The 17,737-nt window shown below is 37.5% G+C and overlaps 1 protein-coding gene across 2 annotated transcripts in view; it reads right to left on the reverse strand.

The window, feature by feature from the left end:
- MYO16 (myosin XVI) overlaps positions 1–17,737 on the reverse strand; it is a 474,768-nt gene that overhangs the window by 27,229 nt on the left and 429,802 nt on the right. For both annotated transcript variants that reach the window (XM_081128844.1, XM_081128843.1), the window contains exons 33-34: positions 16,486–16,641; positions 822–913 (exon numbers count right to left, since the gene is read on the reverse strand). In XM_081128844.1, the coding sequence (XP_080984970.1) occupies positions 822–913; positions 16,486–16,641 (248 nt within the window). The remainder of the gene's footprint in view (positions 1–821; positions 914–16,485; positions 16,642–17,737) is intronic.

The raw sequence follows: 17,737 nt of genomic DNA on the forward strand, positions 1-17,737 counted from the left end.
GTAACTTCATACAAAATAAGAATCCCTTGCTATACTTTGAGTATGTGGATAATAAAGTCTGATACATTGCTGTTTGTACAACACCTTGAATGCAAAGTCATTTACTTTTGAAGATAATTATTGAAAACAGTAAAATTTAAAACACTAAATTATATTATATAAATCCTTTTTCTTTCTAAAAACACTAGTGGTTGTTTTTTTCTTGAAATGATAATCTTTATTTTGGTAAACTTTTTAAGGCCAAACACATTAAGCATATATGTGAAATCACTGAAACACAGCTTTGTGCACCGTCATCTCATTTCTATTTCACTGTGGTCTGATCACATGTCATATTTTAAATGAATTTGGTTACATGGAATTTGGAAGTAGTAACTGAGATATAATGGCATACTATAAAACCACAGGTGCTTCAAGCATTTTGTTTCCATGTGTTGTCACTTAAAGTGCCCCTATTTTAGCTGAGGTCAAATGTGGAAAACATATTAACATCACGCAGTAAATTTAATATCATCTTCCCCTGAGAGTGATTTTAAAGTACCTATAACATAAATTATGTCTACAATATTCCATTTAAAAACCATTTATTAATTTTTATTTTTATGGGACAAATTATTATTTTTTAAACCAAGAGAAAACTGGAGTCAATTGAGATAAAGAACAGAGAAGAATGCTGAGTTGGAGAAACTTAGGGCAGAGGTGACAGTAACTTCCTTCTCTAGTCCAGTAAAAAAATATATTCTTGGTCATACCTTAGTGAATCTCTTGTCATAATTTAATTTCAGTTTTCATGGCATATATGAATATCTGGGGGTCATTACCTGAGTGGTGTGACTCTCTCTATGTCTCTGAAATGTTGAGGTCGTTGTCCCACTCACGGACAACCTGGAGAATCCCTCTTCTTCAGGTAAACCTATTGAGGTCAACACAAAGTAGTTAAGTTGTGTGTTCTGTCCTTGAATAAAATAGTTGTGTATATTTATTGTAATAAACTACAATTGTTATATTTTATGGATTGAAATAATCATCAGTTATACATTAATTGAATAATAATTTTCTAAGAAAATACAGGAAAACAAAGTATTGCTGCATTTCCATTTAATAAAAGAAAAAACATGCTGGCAAAAGAGATAAAATGATAATGAAGAAATATGTCATCATAGAACAAAAGTGAGCAAAATTCAGCAAAGAAGTATTGGAGGAAAGAAGGGAAACTTTTCTAGAAACTGAAAATTGTTTGATGAAACAATGGGGGAAAGAGAAGTATATGGACAAAGAAAAGTAAATGAGTTCCTTGAGCTGCTACAGAAGACAGAGTTTGTATTTCATTTGTGAGGTGGCAGGGATGCAAAAAAGGGATTAGCAGACATATAAGACACAATCAAGTGTCAGATGAATTCCATAGACTATATTTTATTTTACATACAAATGGAGGGAAGAGATTGGATGGAATTTTATGAGGAAAACATCCAGGTAGCTGCCCATCCACAATAGATCAATTCATAACCAACTATATAGAATGAACGGTGAATTTGAGGAAATTGCCATCAACCCCAAGTAATACAGAAGTACTTCTGAGGCACCAAAGGATTTTATTAATTATAGCTCATTACTGAAGCAGAACTGCAGACACTTTGGGCTCTATAATTCTCTGCTGTGGGTGCTGTCCTATGCATCATGGTATTTTAGCAGCATCCCTGGTCTGTACCCTAGAAGCCTGTAGCACCTCCCCAGTGTGACAACCAAAAATGTCCCTAGAAATTACCAAACATCCCCTGGGAAGCAAAATCATCCCTGGCTGGGAATTATCATGAAAGAGGGATCAATATAATCACAAGTGACTTATTAATGAAAATGAATAGATTAAAAAATAACTACCCAGTGGAATGAGTTCAACCCAGAGAACTTCAAATTCTGAAGTGATTGCTACTCTCATCTGAAATCTTAATGAGCCAGTATGGTGTAATTGATTACACATATACATGATTCCTAAATTAAAATGATTAGAAAATCACTATACACTTTTTCCAATTACAGCAGAGAGTTAGTTGCTCAGGGAAGTTCACAAAACCCTACCATCGCATAACAAGGCTTCTCAACTGATCTTCCTGTTATGTATACAAATACTCTGTAGAGAAAGGTTAGCTTCATTGAGACTGGGCAGACTAGGGCCAGCACCTGAAAAATGACACACCTATGGATAGGGCGGTGTCATGTGCTAGAGACTGGGTCACACCACAAGCAATAGCAAAGTCTTCAGCTGGCTAGGGAAATACTGTATTAGAAATTGTGGTAGTAGGTGTGGGAAAGCACTGTTAGAGTGATATGAAATCCAAACAGGTGGAAGTAAGAATGGAAATCCAAGATTGGGCACAAGCTGGAATTCCAGGCAACTAGATCAGCAGATAGTTGGCAATATGTCCAGGAGCAGGGCACAGCAAAGGGTTTGGGACTTATGTGAAGGAGGGGTGTCAAAGGTGGGGGGGGGGAGTAGAGTGACAAGCAAGACAAATGTCTACTTCTAGAGAATATGGTTCACTGGACGTTTTACTGAAACCAGGAATCTGAGGCAGGAGAAGAAAATTGTGATCCATTTTTCAAAACTACATTATAAGTTTGAAGTTTACTCTCTGAATCAAAGCAGAAATTCTGTTTAGTGAGGATATGCACCCTGAGCCAAACCAATAGCATAATGTGCTTTATATAGCATCAATTAAATAAAGTTAAGAAATATTTATGGTCAGCACTGGAAAATACAATGAAGAATAAAGCAATGCCTCTGCTCCTGGGAAGCTCCAAGCGAATGGGAACGACCCTTAACCAGAGCACAGAACAGAACGACTTGAGGGGTGAGTAGGAGTAAGGGTAACCCTGAGTGGGAAAAAGCAGGGATCTATTCTACCTGAAGGGATCAGAAGAAACATGATTTTGGAGATGCCAAAGGATCTAGGCCTTCTAGGGTGAGAAGGATTTGGAAAGGTGAAGAGGACAGTCAAGAACAAATGAGATAAAGCAATAAAATGTGAGGAGACTGCTTCACATTTGGGGGAGTGGCATGCAAGGAACTAATGTAATACTGAACGTCAACTGAGAGAGAGAGAGAGGGAGGGAGAGAGAGAGAGAATGGGCAGAGGAGGGAACCTGAAGGATGTGTTGGAAGGTAGAACAGGTCAGATATTAAAGAACTTTACACAACATTTCACAAAACGTGACAATATTTTGTAGGTAATGTGTAGAACTGAGGATTTCTGAGAGGGGGTGCGACACCACTTTACCTAAGTGGTAAGTTAAAAGGCACTTCTTACCATTGACTAAAGAAATCATTGACCTCAGAAGCTGTGGCAGGGTCAACAGGACAGAGACAGATGGCTTCAGTTTGCGCAAGGTGAGTGTGTGGGAACAGAGCCAGGTGATGACAGGGGCAGTAGGTAGAAGAGAGGGGTGCCAGGAAACCCTGTGAATAGTCTCCGCTGTGAAGCAGGAGGTGAGGAGGGCACCTGGAATGAGGAGTATGGAGGGAGGAAATCCTTGACAGTTGTAGCAAATAGGTGACAGGACCTCGTTATGGCTAATATACTAAGAGAGTGTGCACTAGATAAAGTGAAGTAACTGCAAAGTACTGAGGTACAGAGGAGTCAGAGGGCAGGATTTTTTATTTTTTTAAACCAACACGGTATTTTTTGTTGCTGCCATATTGAAAGCAGTACTTTTTTAAGGCAAATGATCTACAAATGTCACCACAGGCACAGACCATGAAGGAAAAAATAATGGATGAATGCTTTCATTCTAACATTAAAAATATATGTGTCAACAATATCATAAAAATAAGACGAAAGTTAAAAAGGACAATATAGAACATTTAAAAACACTAAATTAAAGGCTTCATCTTAAAGAATCCTACAAGTCAAAATAAAGGTCTTATCCTTAGATTTTAAAATATGGGCAAAGAATATGTATAGAAAATTTGAGTGAATATAAATGACCACAAAACAATCAACATGCTCATTTTCATTATGTATTCAAAGATATGCACATAAGACTACAATAACTTACTCATTTTACCTACCAAAATAGCAAATATTTCAAAACTTTTAATTGTATAAATTTCAAACACATATAAAAGTAAAGGGAATAGGTAAATTCCATTTATTCATCAACAAGCTTTGGAATTTTCATTATTTTAATCTTGCTTCATCTACTCATATTTTTTTTAAAAATTTCCAGAAATTAAAAAAAATTTCCAGTCATTTCAAGTGTAATTTCTTGAGTATGTGTTCCTAACTGATAAGGATAGGGTGTTTTTTTTCTGTTTGTTGTTTTGTTTGTTTTTTCCCTTCATTTTTTAACATAGCAAGAATTTCCTCATGCAGCTAAGGAGAACATGGGCTCCAGAAAAGCCCCAAAGTCTTGGGGGTAGAAAATTCAACTGTGTGTCCCAACAGAGTTGAAGGTTCCAGTGTTGGGGGTACATTTAAGGTTAATCTGGAGCCACTTACTTGTTGACTTCCATTGGAAGATAGGTTTCCATCACAGAATGATTTTCACACATATTTATGAACCTGCTCTAGTTGTCTCATGGCCACAACCTTCTCCCTAGACCAGGTTCTGAGAGGATAATTTTCCCAGTTTAAACAGTTCTATGCCCCTTCCTCAACATATTCTTTCTATGGCAGCAAAAGTGTGCCTCAAAGTGCTAAACATGTCTGTTCAATATGAAACCTTCATTTTAAAAAGCTACAGTTGCCCAAATTATAAGCAATAGCTAAGGTCTTGTGAAAATCTACCCATCCTGCCTAACCTGCCCCCCACCAACAACAATACCAGCTCTTCTGCTCTGAGAAAGCATGCTCAGGCTTGGGGGCAGGCACTCCCCACACTCTGATCTGACCCTCATAATCGATACCAACACTCCACAGAATGCGCTGCCCTCCACTGAAGCTTGACCGAGGGGCCATCAGGAAGTCGTCAGCCTAGTCGCTGATCCAGTAGTCAGGTAAGGGAAGGGGGCTCTGCACTCCTCCTTCTGCAGTGGGTGCTACTCAGAACTTTGTAAATCCAACCTTCCCTAGGGTGCTCAGGACAAATGTATTTTAGGGCATTCTCATCAGTTATGATGTGGATTCAGCCCCTTGAGATTTGTAAAGTGGTTTTGAAAAAATCTGAGACAATGAGGTCATGAGGTCTACATGCAGAGCCCAATGGGTTTATTTAAGGTCTTCTAAGAAGAGAAGAATGGAAAAGACTGTAAAGGGTGGTGTGACACTGAATTTTATATATTTAACCAGTTAGAATCATCTAGTCAAATTCCCTGTCATTTTATAGGAATCCAAATATGTTTAGTCAACAGCAATAAATAGGGTTTGCATTCTCTTCTCATGTCTTTCATGATCTTTAACTCCATCCCTCTCTTGGTTTCTATGAAATTGGACATTTATGTTCTCTTTGACCACCTATTCTGTCTGCCCCTCTCAAGGTATATTTTTCAAAGTTTGGCACTCTGCATGGCTTTGTGGTCAGATACCTTTTTATCTCATTTCTCTTCATACTTTTTTCTCAGAGGCTATAAACCATCTCCATTTCTCAAGCTTCCTTCAAAATTTGCCTTTCCTATCTTTCCATCTTGGAATCCTTGCCTAAACTCCAAAACTATAATCATCATTTCTGTAACAATCATCTACAGCCAGAAGTCCTTCTTAGCTCTTGAACTCCAAATCCTACCCACAGAATTAATGTCTTCTTAGAACTTCCTTTCTTCTCTGTTAAACAGTGCAGTATTCTCCACCTTTACTATCAAGTTCTTGGAGTCATCCTTCAATCTTTTTTTCTTTCCTCCAGTACATTCTCTAAAACTCTTGCTGGGTATAAATAGCCTGGGAAGCATTGAGTGGAAAAACACAAAGTTGGTACTCCCAACTTAAAATTTTTATTCTGTTGTTTACCCTGAATAATATAATCAGGTCAATTCCTCCAAAAGAACAGATAGTTCCCCCTCCAAACAAGAACAACCCTTTAAGAGACAGTCTTTAAACTGGCATTCAATGCCATGTACACTCTTATCACTTTCTTCCCTATCTAATTTATTTACCTTACCTATTCTATGAAAGTAACCCATTCATATCGTCAGCCAAAAATACATAGTGAGGTAAATTTTCTTAAATGAAAGGTGTTCCCTTCTTTCTTGTCTGAATCTTATTTGTTTTGAAAATCTCAGCCTTCACCATGAAATGCCCTTCACTATCCTATCCCATAAGAATCTCCCCTTCTATATGGAGGTAATAGCAACCATTATTTATGTGGTTGATTTGACACTGGCTGCCCTATTTTGTGATCTCCCTTGATATGAAATGTCAACATTTTATCACCTTGAGTTGCTTAGGTTTCCTATCACTCCCCATACTTAGCACAATGTTTCCACATAATAGGTACTTAATAAATGCTTTGATTGACTGATGTGCATCTGGCTTTCATTAGGCTTCCTCTTGCCATTCTTCCCTTTATATTATTTTGAATCCTCCAACTTAGGGATAAAACAGATCTTTCCGTGAACTCCGTCCACATATCCTGACATCCATTCATCCCAGAGGCTCCAAACTACAATGTCTGTCATTGCCTTGCATACCAGTGTAGGCCATCAAAATGATATACCTGTTTGACTGTACATATGTGTGTACTTGGGTCTATGTGTAAATAAATCATAAAGGAATGATTCTAGCATTACAGCCTGTATGATCTTGGAGAAATTAATTCACTGCTTTGCACTTCCTCTACTGCATACTTAACATTTTTTTTCCTTGGGTAAATTCTCAGGGATCTTTTAGCTCTAAAATATCTAAGATTTTTATGATAGCTACTTATAGGTAATATTTATTGGGCATTAACTTGTGCTAGTCTCATCATACTAAATACTTATAACAATCCTATGAGACAATCCTGTGGTTACCCCATTTTTCAGATGAGAAAACTGAAAACTGGAGAAGTTAAATAATTTGCTCATGGTCACAGGGTTAGTAAGCATCAGAATTGGGGTCTGAACTCAGGCCAACAGGAACAATGCAACACTGCTAAGAAATTGAAGTTGGTGTTGCCAATGTTGTATTCTTCCACTTGACCCTTTGCAGGCTTTGTACATACACCCAGCAAGAGTATTGAGAATGTATTGGTATGAGGCAAGAAAAAGGGAGTGAAGGGTGATTCCAAGAACATGAGACTAATGATGCGTAAGTAGTGAATCTTTAACAGAGAAAAGGAAACCAAATTTCAGCATTTCAATCCAGCCATTTTCAATCTTCACTCTTCAACCACAGTGGAGGAAATTTAATTAAATAAAACCCAAATTAGAAATTATTTCATACAACTTCAAAAGATTTTTAACTAGAAGGAGGAATGAGGCAGGACTTTCTAAATGCCCAAGGAGCTTGTTTCCTTTGCAAAGCTACCTTCTGTTGCTCAAAATAGGTAACTGCATGCAATGCCAATGACTGCGCCAAGTGTAATGCGAAGGATCATGGCCAGGGATGTTCACTCTAGATCCAGAAAGTCCGAAGGAAAAACCATGGAGCTGAAGGAAGATGAGACATTTCCTTTATTTGGCTGTGGCAGGCCAAACGTATAGGATGGATAAACCCACAGTCTTCCTCCTGGTGGCGGCCAGTTGGGCATACACAGGGGACAAACTGCAGCCAGGGGAACAAAACTTCCCAGTGGCAGCCAGCCGGGCATACACAGGGGACACACCACATCCTCAGGGGATAAACTGCACCCTTGGGCGACAAACTGCCCCTCTGAAAGTCCTGGGCCAGTCTTATAGGACCCAAGACAACAGTGGCTCTCCGCCAATGATGGGTCAGATGTTAGTCAACTAACCCGGCATCTGTTATAACTATGCTATATCATGTTTACATAACTGGGGCCTTCGCTTGGAGAAGGTGGTGAGAAAGCCTAAGTGTTTTCACTTTCCCTACACTGCACAATATTCCAGACTGTCAAGTGAAGGCTTGTTTCCTCTGGCAGTTAGCCTTTGAGTCAGACAACCGTATGAGTTCCAAAGAATCTATAAATTCCCATAAACAAAGTGATGTAAAATGTATATATGAATATATTTCATAGGCTCCGACCAGAGGCTCCTTTGTCAATGGTCTGGATCTCTCTTGAAGCACAACTAATGAAAGCCAGACTTGATGTTCCCCATCAGTGTGGTCTGGTGCTACAACGGTGCTAAATTCAATATGGTGCTAGAGTCTATGCAAAGAATGCAGAGGCCCTGGTCCTGCAAACAGTCTCACCCAGGCCTTCCCTATGGAAAGCCCTTTATGCCACAGAAAATCTATGCTGTGCACTGAGGATAAACATAACACAAATAAAAAGAGATAATCATCACAGAATGATACATGTAAAAATCAAATATAATAACTGTATTCTTTAATTGCCATTTCTCCTGATGTCCAGCAATAAAATGTATATTCATTGAGCAGTGAGAAAGAAAATCATACTGAGCATAAAATGTCTTAGTTGGAATTTTTTTGTATCTGTATTTCCCCACAAAACAGACATCTTTATATTCACAACATTTTGTTTGATATAACTAAAATGTGCTCACACTAAAAACTGTTCTCTAATCTAATGATAAATAACCACAAGTCCAGGGAATAATTAAGTATACAAAAAATATCTAAGTCTGTGTTCACATCAGTAAAAGGATGGCAATTAAAGTAAGTGATAGCTATAATTACCCACACATAACTATATTTCAGCAAATGAACAAACAGATAATTATTTCTGGGAAGCAGAGGTAGCATGCAGATACTGGCATTCAAGAGAGAAATCGCTTCCTAGAAAAATGACACTACTTCTGATTCAATTAGAACTTCAAGTTATTTTAAGCATTTATTTCCATCTTGTGCCTTTATTTAGAAAGCACATTGTCTGTATATTGTGAATTATGAATCAGTACTAATAACCAGTTTAAGAACTGTAACGATCATGAATATATCATGTGTTGTACATGTATAATATTTGTTTAATTTTTATCAGACTGACTGGGAAAGACTTCTGACTCTCCCTGCTGCACAGGACTTACTGGTTCATATGGAATATGCAACATTGTCAGTAAATGCTTACTGAGTTCCTGAGTATCCAGGGCATTGTGCCAGGTGTGTTAATAATCCTAAAAAGGCTTTAGGAACCCAAAGTTCATGGTATTCACAAAGCAGACCAACGTAAACATAGCAAGTGGCTTTGAAAAATTAAAATCCGTTTGAAATAACTTTCCTTTTGTATATAAAACTCTTGAGATTTTCAAGTGGTCTTCTAGCTTTATTTTAAAATCTCAATCCTAAAAGCATTTAAGGAACAACATGTAAATCTGTGTTCTAGGGTTTGAAAGTATACTATGTTGAGGTTTAGAAGCCTGATATTCCTGAAGACATCATTTTATATTATTAATTTCAAAGAATGTATTCCATAAAAATTTCCATTTTGTTCTCAAGCAGGTTTTGTTTGCTCCATTGGCCTTTGGTTTTATTTTGAATAAGTTTTTGTTGTTGTTGTTGTTTTGTATTTAGTTTGCTGGTACCATTTCCTAAGCCAAAGCTTTTACTGTTTGAATCAAAACACAGACAAATTAAATATTTTGGTGAAAGGAAGTTTCTGGTTTCTCTTTCTTTATGGTAGGATAAGCATCACCTAAGGTGAGCTAGGGAGAGCGGCATAAAGTGAAATTTTAGCAAAAGTAATGGGCATATGGTCATCTTTCAAAAATATTTGTTCAGTTGTGGTCACTCTAATATATTCTAAATTTCTCTTTCTTGTTTAATGGCTAGCCTTAAAATAGCCCAAGATTGCAAGTAAAAAGCTGTCGCTTTCTTACTAGATAGAGACAACTTCTGTGAAATATTCTATCACGCACTTTATGTCTATTCCTGTCACTCACATTCCATCTTTATTATTTTAAGAATATTCAATTTGAATAAAAGGGCATACAAAGTTTTTGTTACACTTACTGCCTCATGATGAGCTATCATCAGAGATTTCAGAAATTGTTTTTTTAAAGATTATATCTCAATATTTCTAGCTAGACACAAACATAAATCTGAGCACTACACATTAGCATGGAAATTTCTACAAATGTCCATTTTAATTAATTTGGAGTAATACATCATAAGCACTCAGTGCTATTTTAAGGGTGGAAAATTGGAAGATAATGTTAATATCCAAAAAACAGGGCTTGGGTATTTTTCCTCATACTAGTCCTATACGATGGGATGCTATGCGTCAAGTGCCATTAATGGCCAGCTGTGAACAGTGCAGATCCGTATTTGTTGACATAGAGATAAATTTCATGACATTCTTAAGGGGGGAAAAGCAGATTATTAAAATCATATGTATAACTCAAACTTTATAAAAGCAAAACCAATATATTATGTAGAATGCATACATATTCAGTGGAAAAAGTCAAATTTGACACAGTGGAATACTTGATATATTTGAAGTATTTGGGGTAATAGAATTAATGTAGTTTTTATTTTTTATTCTTTCCTGTATTTTCCAAACTGTCACATAGAGCATGTGTAATTTTTATAACCTGCATAAAATTATAAAGGCCGTTTAAATAATGATATATTTTTTTAAGGAAGCCGCTAAAGTCATTGAAGAGAAAACATTAAGAAAGTCCAACATTTTGGGATCCTGGGAACCTGTATCATTCTTTGCTGAGCTTGTGTCGTGCTTAGCGGTAATACATTTTTGGTAACTGCAGTTTTTTATTTTTCCTAGGTGTCTCTATTACTGGTCTAAAATTCCTTCTTACCGGTGTCATCAACCCCCACCCCACCTCCCACATTGCGCCAAAAAGCCTCCTTCTTGTGAGCCAAATACTTACAATTATTATATGTAATCCCTTTGAGGTCCCCCCCCACCCCCCGTTTAAAACGATCTTATTTCCCTGAGCTAACGGAACATTCCCACACTGCTCTAGAGACCTTAATGTTAAGCTTGAGCAAATCTGCCCCAACCAACTACCCACCCAGCGCCTGACTACTCCCGCAGTGTGACTTGTGATTAAAACCGCCCTAGCTAATGTTTATCCTAAATCCATTCCCCCTTCCTCCCTGGTAAATCAGCAGTGAACATCTGCAATGACACTGGGTCTGCTCAGGAAAAGCTACATCCCCGGCGCCGACCCTGGGGCAGCAAGAGGGGGGCGGCCGAGCTGGGGCCTGCGAGGCACCAAGTTCCACCGCCCTCCATGCCCAGCGCTCACCCCGAAATCCTCCCCCTCCCTCGTTCTCTCGCTCCTCCAAATACTTTTAAGTTGTGGAACTGTAACTACCACCCAAGTCAAGGAACAGGATACTGTCAACTGCCCAGAAACCCCCTCATTCTCTCAACAAATCACTATGGGCTCTTCTCCAGCAAGAGAAATAAATCACTGTCCTGACCTCGTGGTAATCCCTTCGCTCCTCCTACCTCTACAGGGCGCGCAGTGGTATCCTGTTGTGGCTTTTAACCTGCATTTCTCTAATTAACTAGTGAGGGTCGACCCTATTAACCCTATTAAAAGTGTTCACGTAAGTGCTTATTCATATACCAGGTCCAATTTTCTATTCAGTTATCTTTTTTTAAATAAACTCTGAATATGAACATATATATATATGTATATATATATATATATATATATATATATAGTCTCAAAAATGTATCCACACACTTTGAATAATTATAAAAGCAGTGTTTGTTAAAATACATTTCACTTGCAGAATTGAGCTACCATCTGTTAAAGCATGTATACAGTTTTTGGGGACACCCCACAAATATATTTCCATTAAGGTTAGCACTCTTTTGTGTTCTGTTTAAGGAATCCTTCTTTCTTTTCCCACCTCTGAGGTAAAATGATATTTCTTCTATAAATTTTATTTTATATTTGACATTTAGATATAAAATCTACCAGGAATTGTTTTGTGTGAGTAGCGCGAGTAGGGGTCAAGTTTCATTATTTTTCCTCATGTGGACAGCAGTTCATTACGCTTCGCCCAGTGTCCTACAATGTCAAGGTTGTCATAAACCAAGTGGCTATTCACCAAGCTGCGAGCACTGCTGTTGTTTTTCCCCTATTCTTCTTTATTTCTGGCCTCTGGAAGAGTTTGTGTAACACTGGCATTATTTTATCTGTAGATTGGGAGAACTTACCAGAAAGGCTATTTGGGCTTAGCGTTTTTCTCGTAGAAAAGTATTCAATTACAAATTAATTTAATATTTCAATTATTATTTAGTTTTCCTATTTCTTTTCTCCATTTTGGTTAGTTGCATTTTTCTTTTTTGGGAAATATGTCCGTTCATCTAAATTTACAAATTGCCTTTGGCATAAATCTGTTCATAATATACTCTTCTTATTTTTTAATTTCTGCAAAATCTGCGGTAGGTCCCCCTTTCATCCCAAGCATTGGCTATGTGTGTACACTTTCTTTATTTCTCTATTGCCCTTGTAAAGGAATTATCAATGTATTAATGTTTAATGTTTCAAAGAGATTTTTTTTTCAAAGAATCAACTTTTGGCTTTGTTGCTTGTATTATATTTCGAAAATGTATGTCTTTATCTTTATTACATATTTCCTTCCATTTTCTTCCTTCCATTTTCTTGATGTTTGTTGTTTTGTTTCTAACTTCTTGACAATTTTAACATTGATTTTCAGCCTTTGTTCTTTTGCAATAATATGTCTAAAGCTATAAATTTCCATAGATTAAGAGGTTAGCAGCAATCCGTAAATTCTGTTACATTTTTATTGTCAGTTAAATTTTTTGTGTGTGTGCATGCATGCGTGTGTAACAGAGATGTAATTTTTATTTCTAAATAGATGAGAATTGTTGTTTTAAAATATTTGCATGGTAAATCTTTCCTTTTTCTATTTCTTTACATTGAAACTTTCAGTATCCTCATGTTTCACATGTTCTTTAGAAATCTTAAGCTTTAAGATATATTAATGAATTTATTAATGTGAACTCACACAATTTATTATTCTATTTTACTCTTTCAATTAGTTTGGGAATTATACACCCCGCTAGTATTCTTTCAGTGGTTGCCTCTGGAGCTATAATAACCTGCTAGCTTGGTTTATCAGTGTATAATGTTAAATATTGTTCTTTCAACCTCTCCTGACCTCACTAACTTTTATAAATTGTTCTTTGTTCCTCCTTGAATCTCTGAGCATTTGGGGTCTGCCTGTGTTTCATTCTTTCTATTTTTATTATTTCTATAAATATTCTAACTCCTCTTCATTCTTAAAGGAGTTTTTTATTGTCTATAAAACTCTAAATTGGCAGTTATTTTATTAGAGCAAGTTAACTATGTGTTTTCATTGTCTTTGGACTTGAATTGCTGCTCTTTTGAAGGTAGATGTCTTTTTCACTTCTGGCTGCTTTGAAGACTCATGCTTGATCTTTCGTTTACCACTGATATACCTAGGAGTGGTTTTCTTTTTATTTATTCTACTCAAGTCTTGCATGTTTTCTTTTTTATTTTTACCAAAATCACATTTACAAACAGTCACCCTTATCAAATGTACAGATCTAGGAATTTATGGGGACACACGCATTCCTGTTTGTCAACAGTGCCACATGCCCCTCTGCAGTTGACTGTGTTCTGAATGTTTGTATCCCACCTCGCCCCAATGTTAAAATCCTAATCCCCGAGCTGATGGCATGTGGAGGTGGAGCCTTTGGGAGGACACTAGTCATGAAGGCAGAGCTCTCATGAGTGGGATTAGTGTCCTTATGAAAGGGTCCCCACAGATCTTCCAGGCCCCTTCTGCCATGCGAGGAACAGAAGTGGGCAGTCGGCAGTCTGCAACCTGGAAGAGGGCCCTCCCTGGAGCCTGATCATGCTGGCACCCTGCTCTTGAACTTCGAGCCTCCCGAAAGGTAAGCAGTACATTTCTGCTGTTTATCCGCCGGTCAGTCTTTGGCATTTTGTTACAGCAGCCTGAACTGACTCAGACAGCAGGCCCTCCTCTGCCCTGCACTATTCCCAGCCTCTGGCAACCACTCATATGTTTTCTGCCCTATAGTTCTGCCTTTTCCAAAATGTCATATAAGTGAAATCACACTTATACTCTTTTGATTCTAACTTTTTTCACTTAGTGCAATGTGTTTGAGATTCATCCATTTTGTTATGTGTAAGTAGTTCATGGTATTTTATTGCAGAGTTTTTCCATGTGCTGCTGGTCAGCCTGAAAAATGATGGCCCTAAATGGGTCCACCTCTACACACTCACACCTCACATAATTGCCTCCCACCTAGTGGACTGAATACATAACCTGCTTCGAACAAACAGAATGTGGCAGAAGTGTTTGATATCCCCTCCAAGAATGGGCTGTATAAAGACTGTGGCTTCCACGCAGGTATTCTTTCTGCCTGTCTTGTGGATTGCTTGCTCTGCAGGAAGCCAGCTGCCCCGCTGTGAGGCCACCCTTATGGAGAAGCCCGTGTAAGTGAGCAGGGAAGTGGGTCTTCTGAGGCCTGTCAGGACCCATGTGAGTGATCTTGAAAATGGACTGTCAATCAAGCTTTAAGATGACTATAGTCTTGGCTGTGAGTTGATGGCTGCCTTACAAGGGACCTTGTACCAAAGACACTCATCTCAGCCACATCCATGTTCCTGACCACAAAATCTGCAAAATAATAGCTGTTTTTTCTATTTAGTCTCTAAGTTCCTGGGTGGGGAGGGTAATTTTTACACAGCAATAAGTAGTTAATACAATCTAGTCACCAACTGAAGAAAACTTTATTGTTTTCCAGTGTTAGGTGATTATGAATAAAGGCACCCCAATCATTGGCATGCAAGAGTTTGTGTGGACACTGTTTGCATTTCTCTGGAGAAAATACCCGGGAGTGGGATTAGCAGTGAGTCAGATAGAAAGTGTATGGTGAGCTTGATAGGAAACTGCCAACTCAAATTTGTTTCCTGATGGTCTTTCATCAGCATGGGAAATTCTCTAACCAAATCTTTTTCTTGCTCACATACCTTCTCTCCTTTCCCTAGGAGTCAATAACCCTTCTCCCTGACTGTATCCTTTATGCCTCTAAACCATTTTCTGGAATTTCCATTCTTTTCTTTTGCTTCTTTATGCCTCATTCTGGATATTTTCTGATTTGTTTTTCATTTCCCTGGGTCTTTATTTTTAAGTGACTGTGTCTAGTTAACTTTAAACTCACCCTCCATTGTACTTAATTTTATGACTGTGTTTTTTAATTTCAGAATTTCCATTTGACACGTTTTTATGGTTTTCCATTTCTGCTGAGATTCTCAATCTTTTATCTCCTTGGGCATAGTAAATGTACTTATTTTAAAGTATGTGCTTTTGAAGTCTGATCCTTTGAACACCCATGGATAGGTGTTGGCTGCTATTTCTGCTTATAATTTTTTTCAACTTATTTTGTGCCTGGTTCTTTTGACTATGTATTGAATTGAAGTATACATGCTATAATTGGGATATATACATACTCACACACACACGCGCGCGCGCACACACACACACACACACACATATATATTTCTCCCAGGTACCTGTGGGTCATGTCAGTCCCTGAAGTTGGGTGGAGATGATTCATAGCTGAACAGTAGTTCCTGATTCTGATTCATAAGACTCTTAGAATGGACACTTCAGGGCCCCACCCCATGGCCTTGGCAGGCCCTAAACTCAGTCTGTCCCCTCAATTCTAGGAGGCAGTCAGAAGCACAGCCCAGTCTTCTCTGCATGAGGTGAGTGCCCCGAACATCCCTGGGAGAAAAGCCTAGATTATATGGGTTCTTTGCTTGGCCTCCATTGCATTTCACACCCACTTTTTCATTCCCTCCCAGTGTTTCACTGTCTCAGTTTTCTAGTGCACTGAATCAGATTAAACCAATAAAAAAAGTTTTGTCTAGCTCTTTTGGATACTCTCAGAAAAGGGTTGGTATGAATCTTTCCATCAGCCAGCACTAGAAGCCCTGGGCTTTTTATATGTGTGAGAGAAATAAGTTATTTGTTTAGGCCACTATTAGACAACTTTTGGATACACATGGTTAAGCCAATTTCTAAATGACATGTTGATACACTTGAATTAAATTAAGTCAGTTTGGTGTTTACCATGCCTTCAATATTATTTTTCCTTTACACTTTTTAGGTATGGGAAGAAAAAGATTATGTTTTAATTAAAATACTGTTAGAGCATCCATCTACTCCTTTTGCTCAGTAGAAGTCTCATTTTATACTGGTTCTCATAGACCAAATACTTCAAAAATATCTCTGAAAAGTCACCTAATACTTAATACAATTTTAATTCTTTAATTTAACCTGTGTTGACAATATACCCTATGGTGACATTTCATAGTTTATATTCTATTTCCCAGTTTTTAAGCCTACTGCATTTTTTTAATGTTTTAAATCCATTCTTCCTAGAAAGTTGTGCAATTTAAATCTTGTCTATTTACTTCAGAGTTTAAAAAGTGCTTACCATTTGAGACGGAGTTTCCATTTTCAGTGGTGATAGCACTAGAGAGTGAATTAGAAAGAATTCCATGGTTATTTGCGTTTCTATCTTGAGTCTCTGATGCGATCTCTGATATACCAGGATCATCTCGGCTAGTCAGGTTCATGTTAGTTTCAAAACCTAAAATAAATTTTAGAAAAGATTATTCTTTTTATGATAAAACAGACTGAATAAGTTGAATAAAACACTGAGAGGAATAATAAACTTATCAAACCAAACATTAATTACATTCAAAATGATAACTTAGTAACAATACTTAATCAAATTTGTGACCTACAAAATACTTATCAAATTTTGCCGAAGCATTGTTAAACATAATGGCCTACAAAATATTCAACAAACATTGTTAAACTAAGTGGTGAAAAAAATTTTGATAATTTGTTATTTACAAACATATCTATCCAGAATTTTTGATGTCATAGGTCAAATAACTTGTCATTACAGCACTGCCATTTGAGAAGGCGATTTCCTTAAAGTATAGCAATAGTTATATTTCAGAAGTTTTCTGAATTGTTAAACTAAGCAGGGCTGAAGCAATCTTACAGCTTTGGAATAAAATAAGAAATATATTTTTGGCATTATTATAAAATGTGTTACTATCCATTACGGAATACTAAACTTTAAATCCTTACCTCTGCATTCTACAGTTAGCAAAGTTACCTGCATGTTACTGCATGTCCCAAACTGAGTGCTCTGAGATATGCAGACACAGAAACTACTGTCCAAATGAGGCTAAAGAGCCAAATAAAGATTCTTTCTTAAAACTATGTATTACCAATAAAGTAAACTATAATATATGCTAAGGTTTGGAGCAATGTCTAACTGAAGTAGACTTTTACAGAATGAGAGTAGCATCCTTAGGCAGGGTTTACGAGTGAGAATGCACAAATCGAGCACAACTATCATCACGGTGCCAGGCTCACGTTCCCCACCCCTGCCCACAGTCACGTTCCTGCTCTCAAACTGGCCAGGCACAGGTGGGATTGGCTCTGGCTTCCCCAGGAACCTGAGAAAAGCTCCAGCCTACAAGGAGATTTTTGTTCAACATTAAGAACATACATACTCTTTCTGCTCTTGTCTGTTGGTACACAGTAAGTTCTGGCCATCTTTAGTTAGGCCTGGTTGAAGTTTTAGCCTAACAGATCATTCAAAAGGAATAATAAGTGTGATTTACTTCTTATACTTCACATGCGAAGAACAGTTTATCTGCCGCGAT

This window comes from Miniopterus schreibersii, assembly GCF_964146895.1.
Source record: "Miniopterus schreibersii genome assembly, chromosome: 2".
Lineage (NCBI taxonomy): Eukaryota > Metazoa > Chordata > Mammalia > Chiroptera > Miniopteridae > Miniopterus > Miniopterus schreibersii.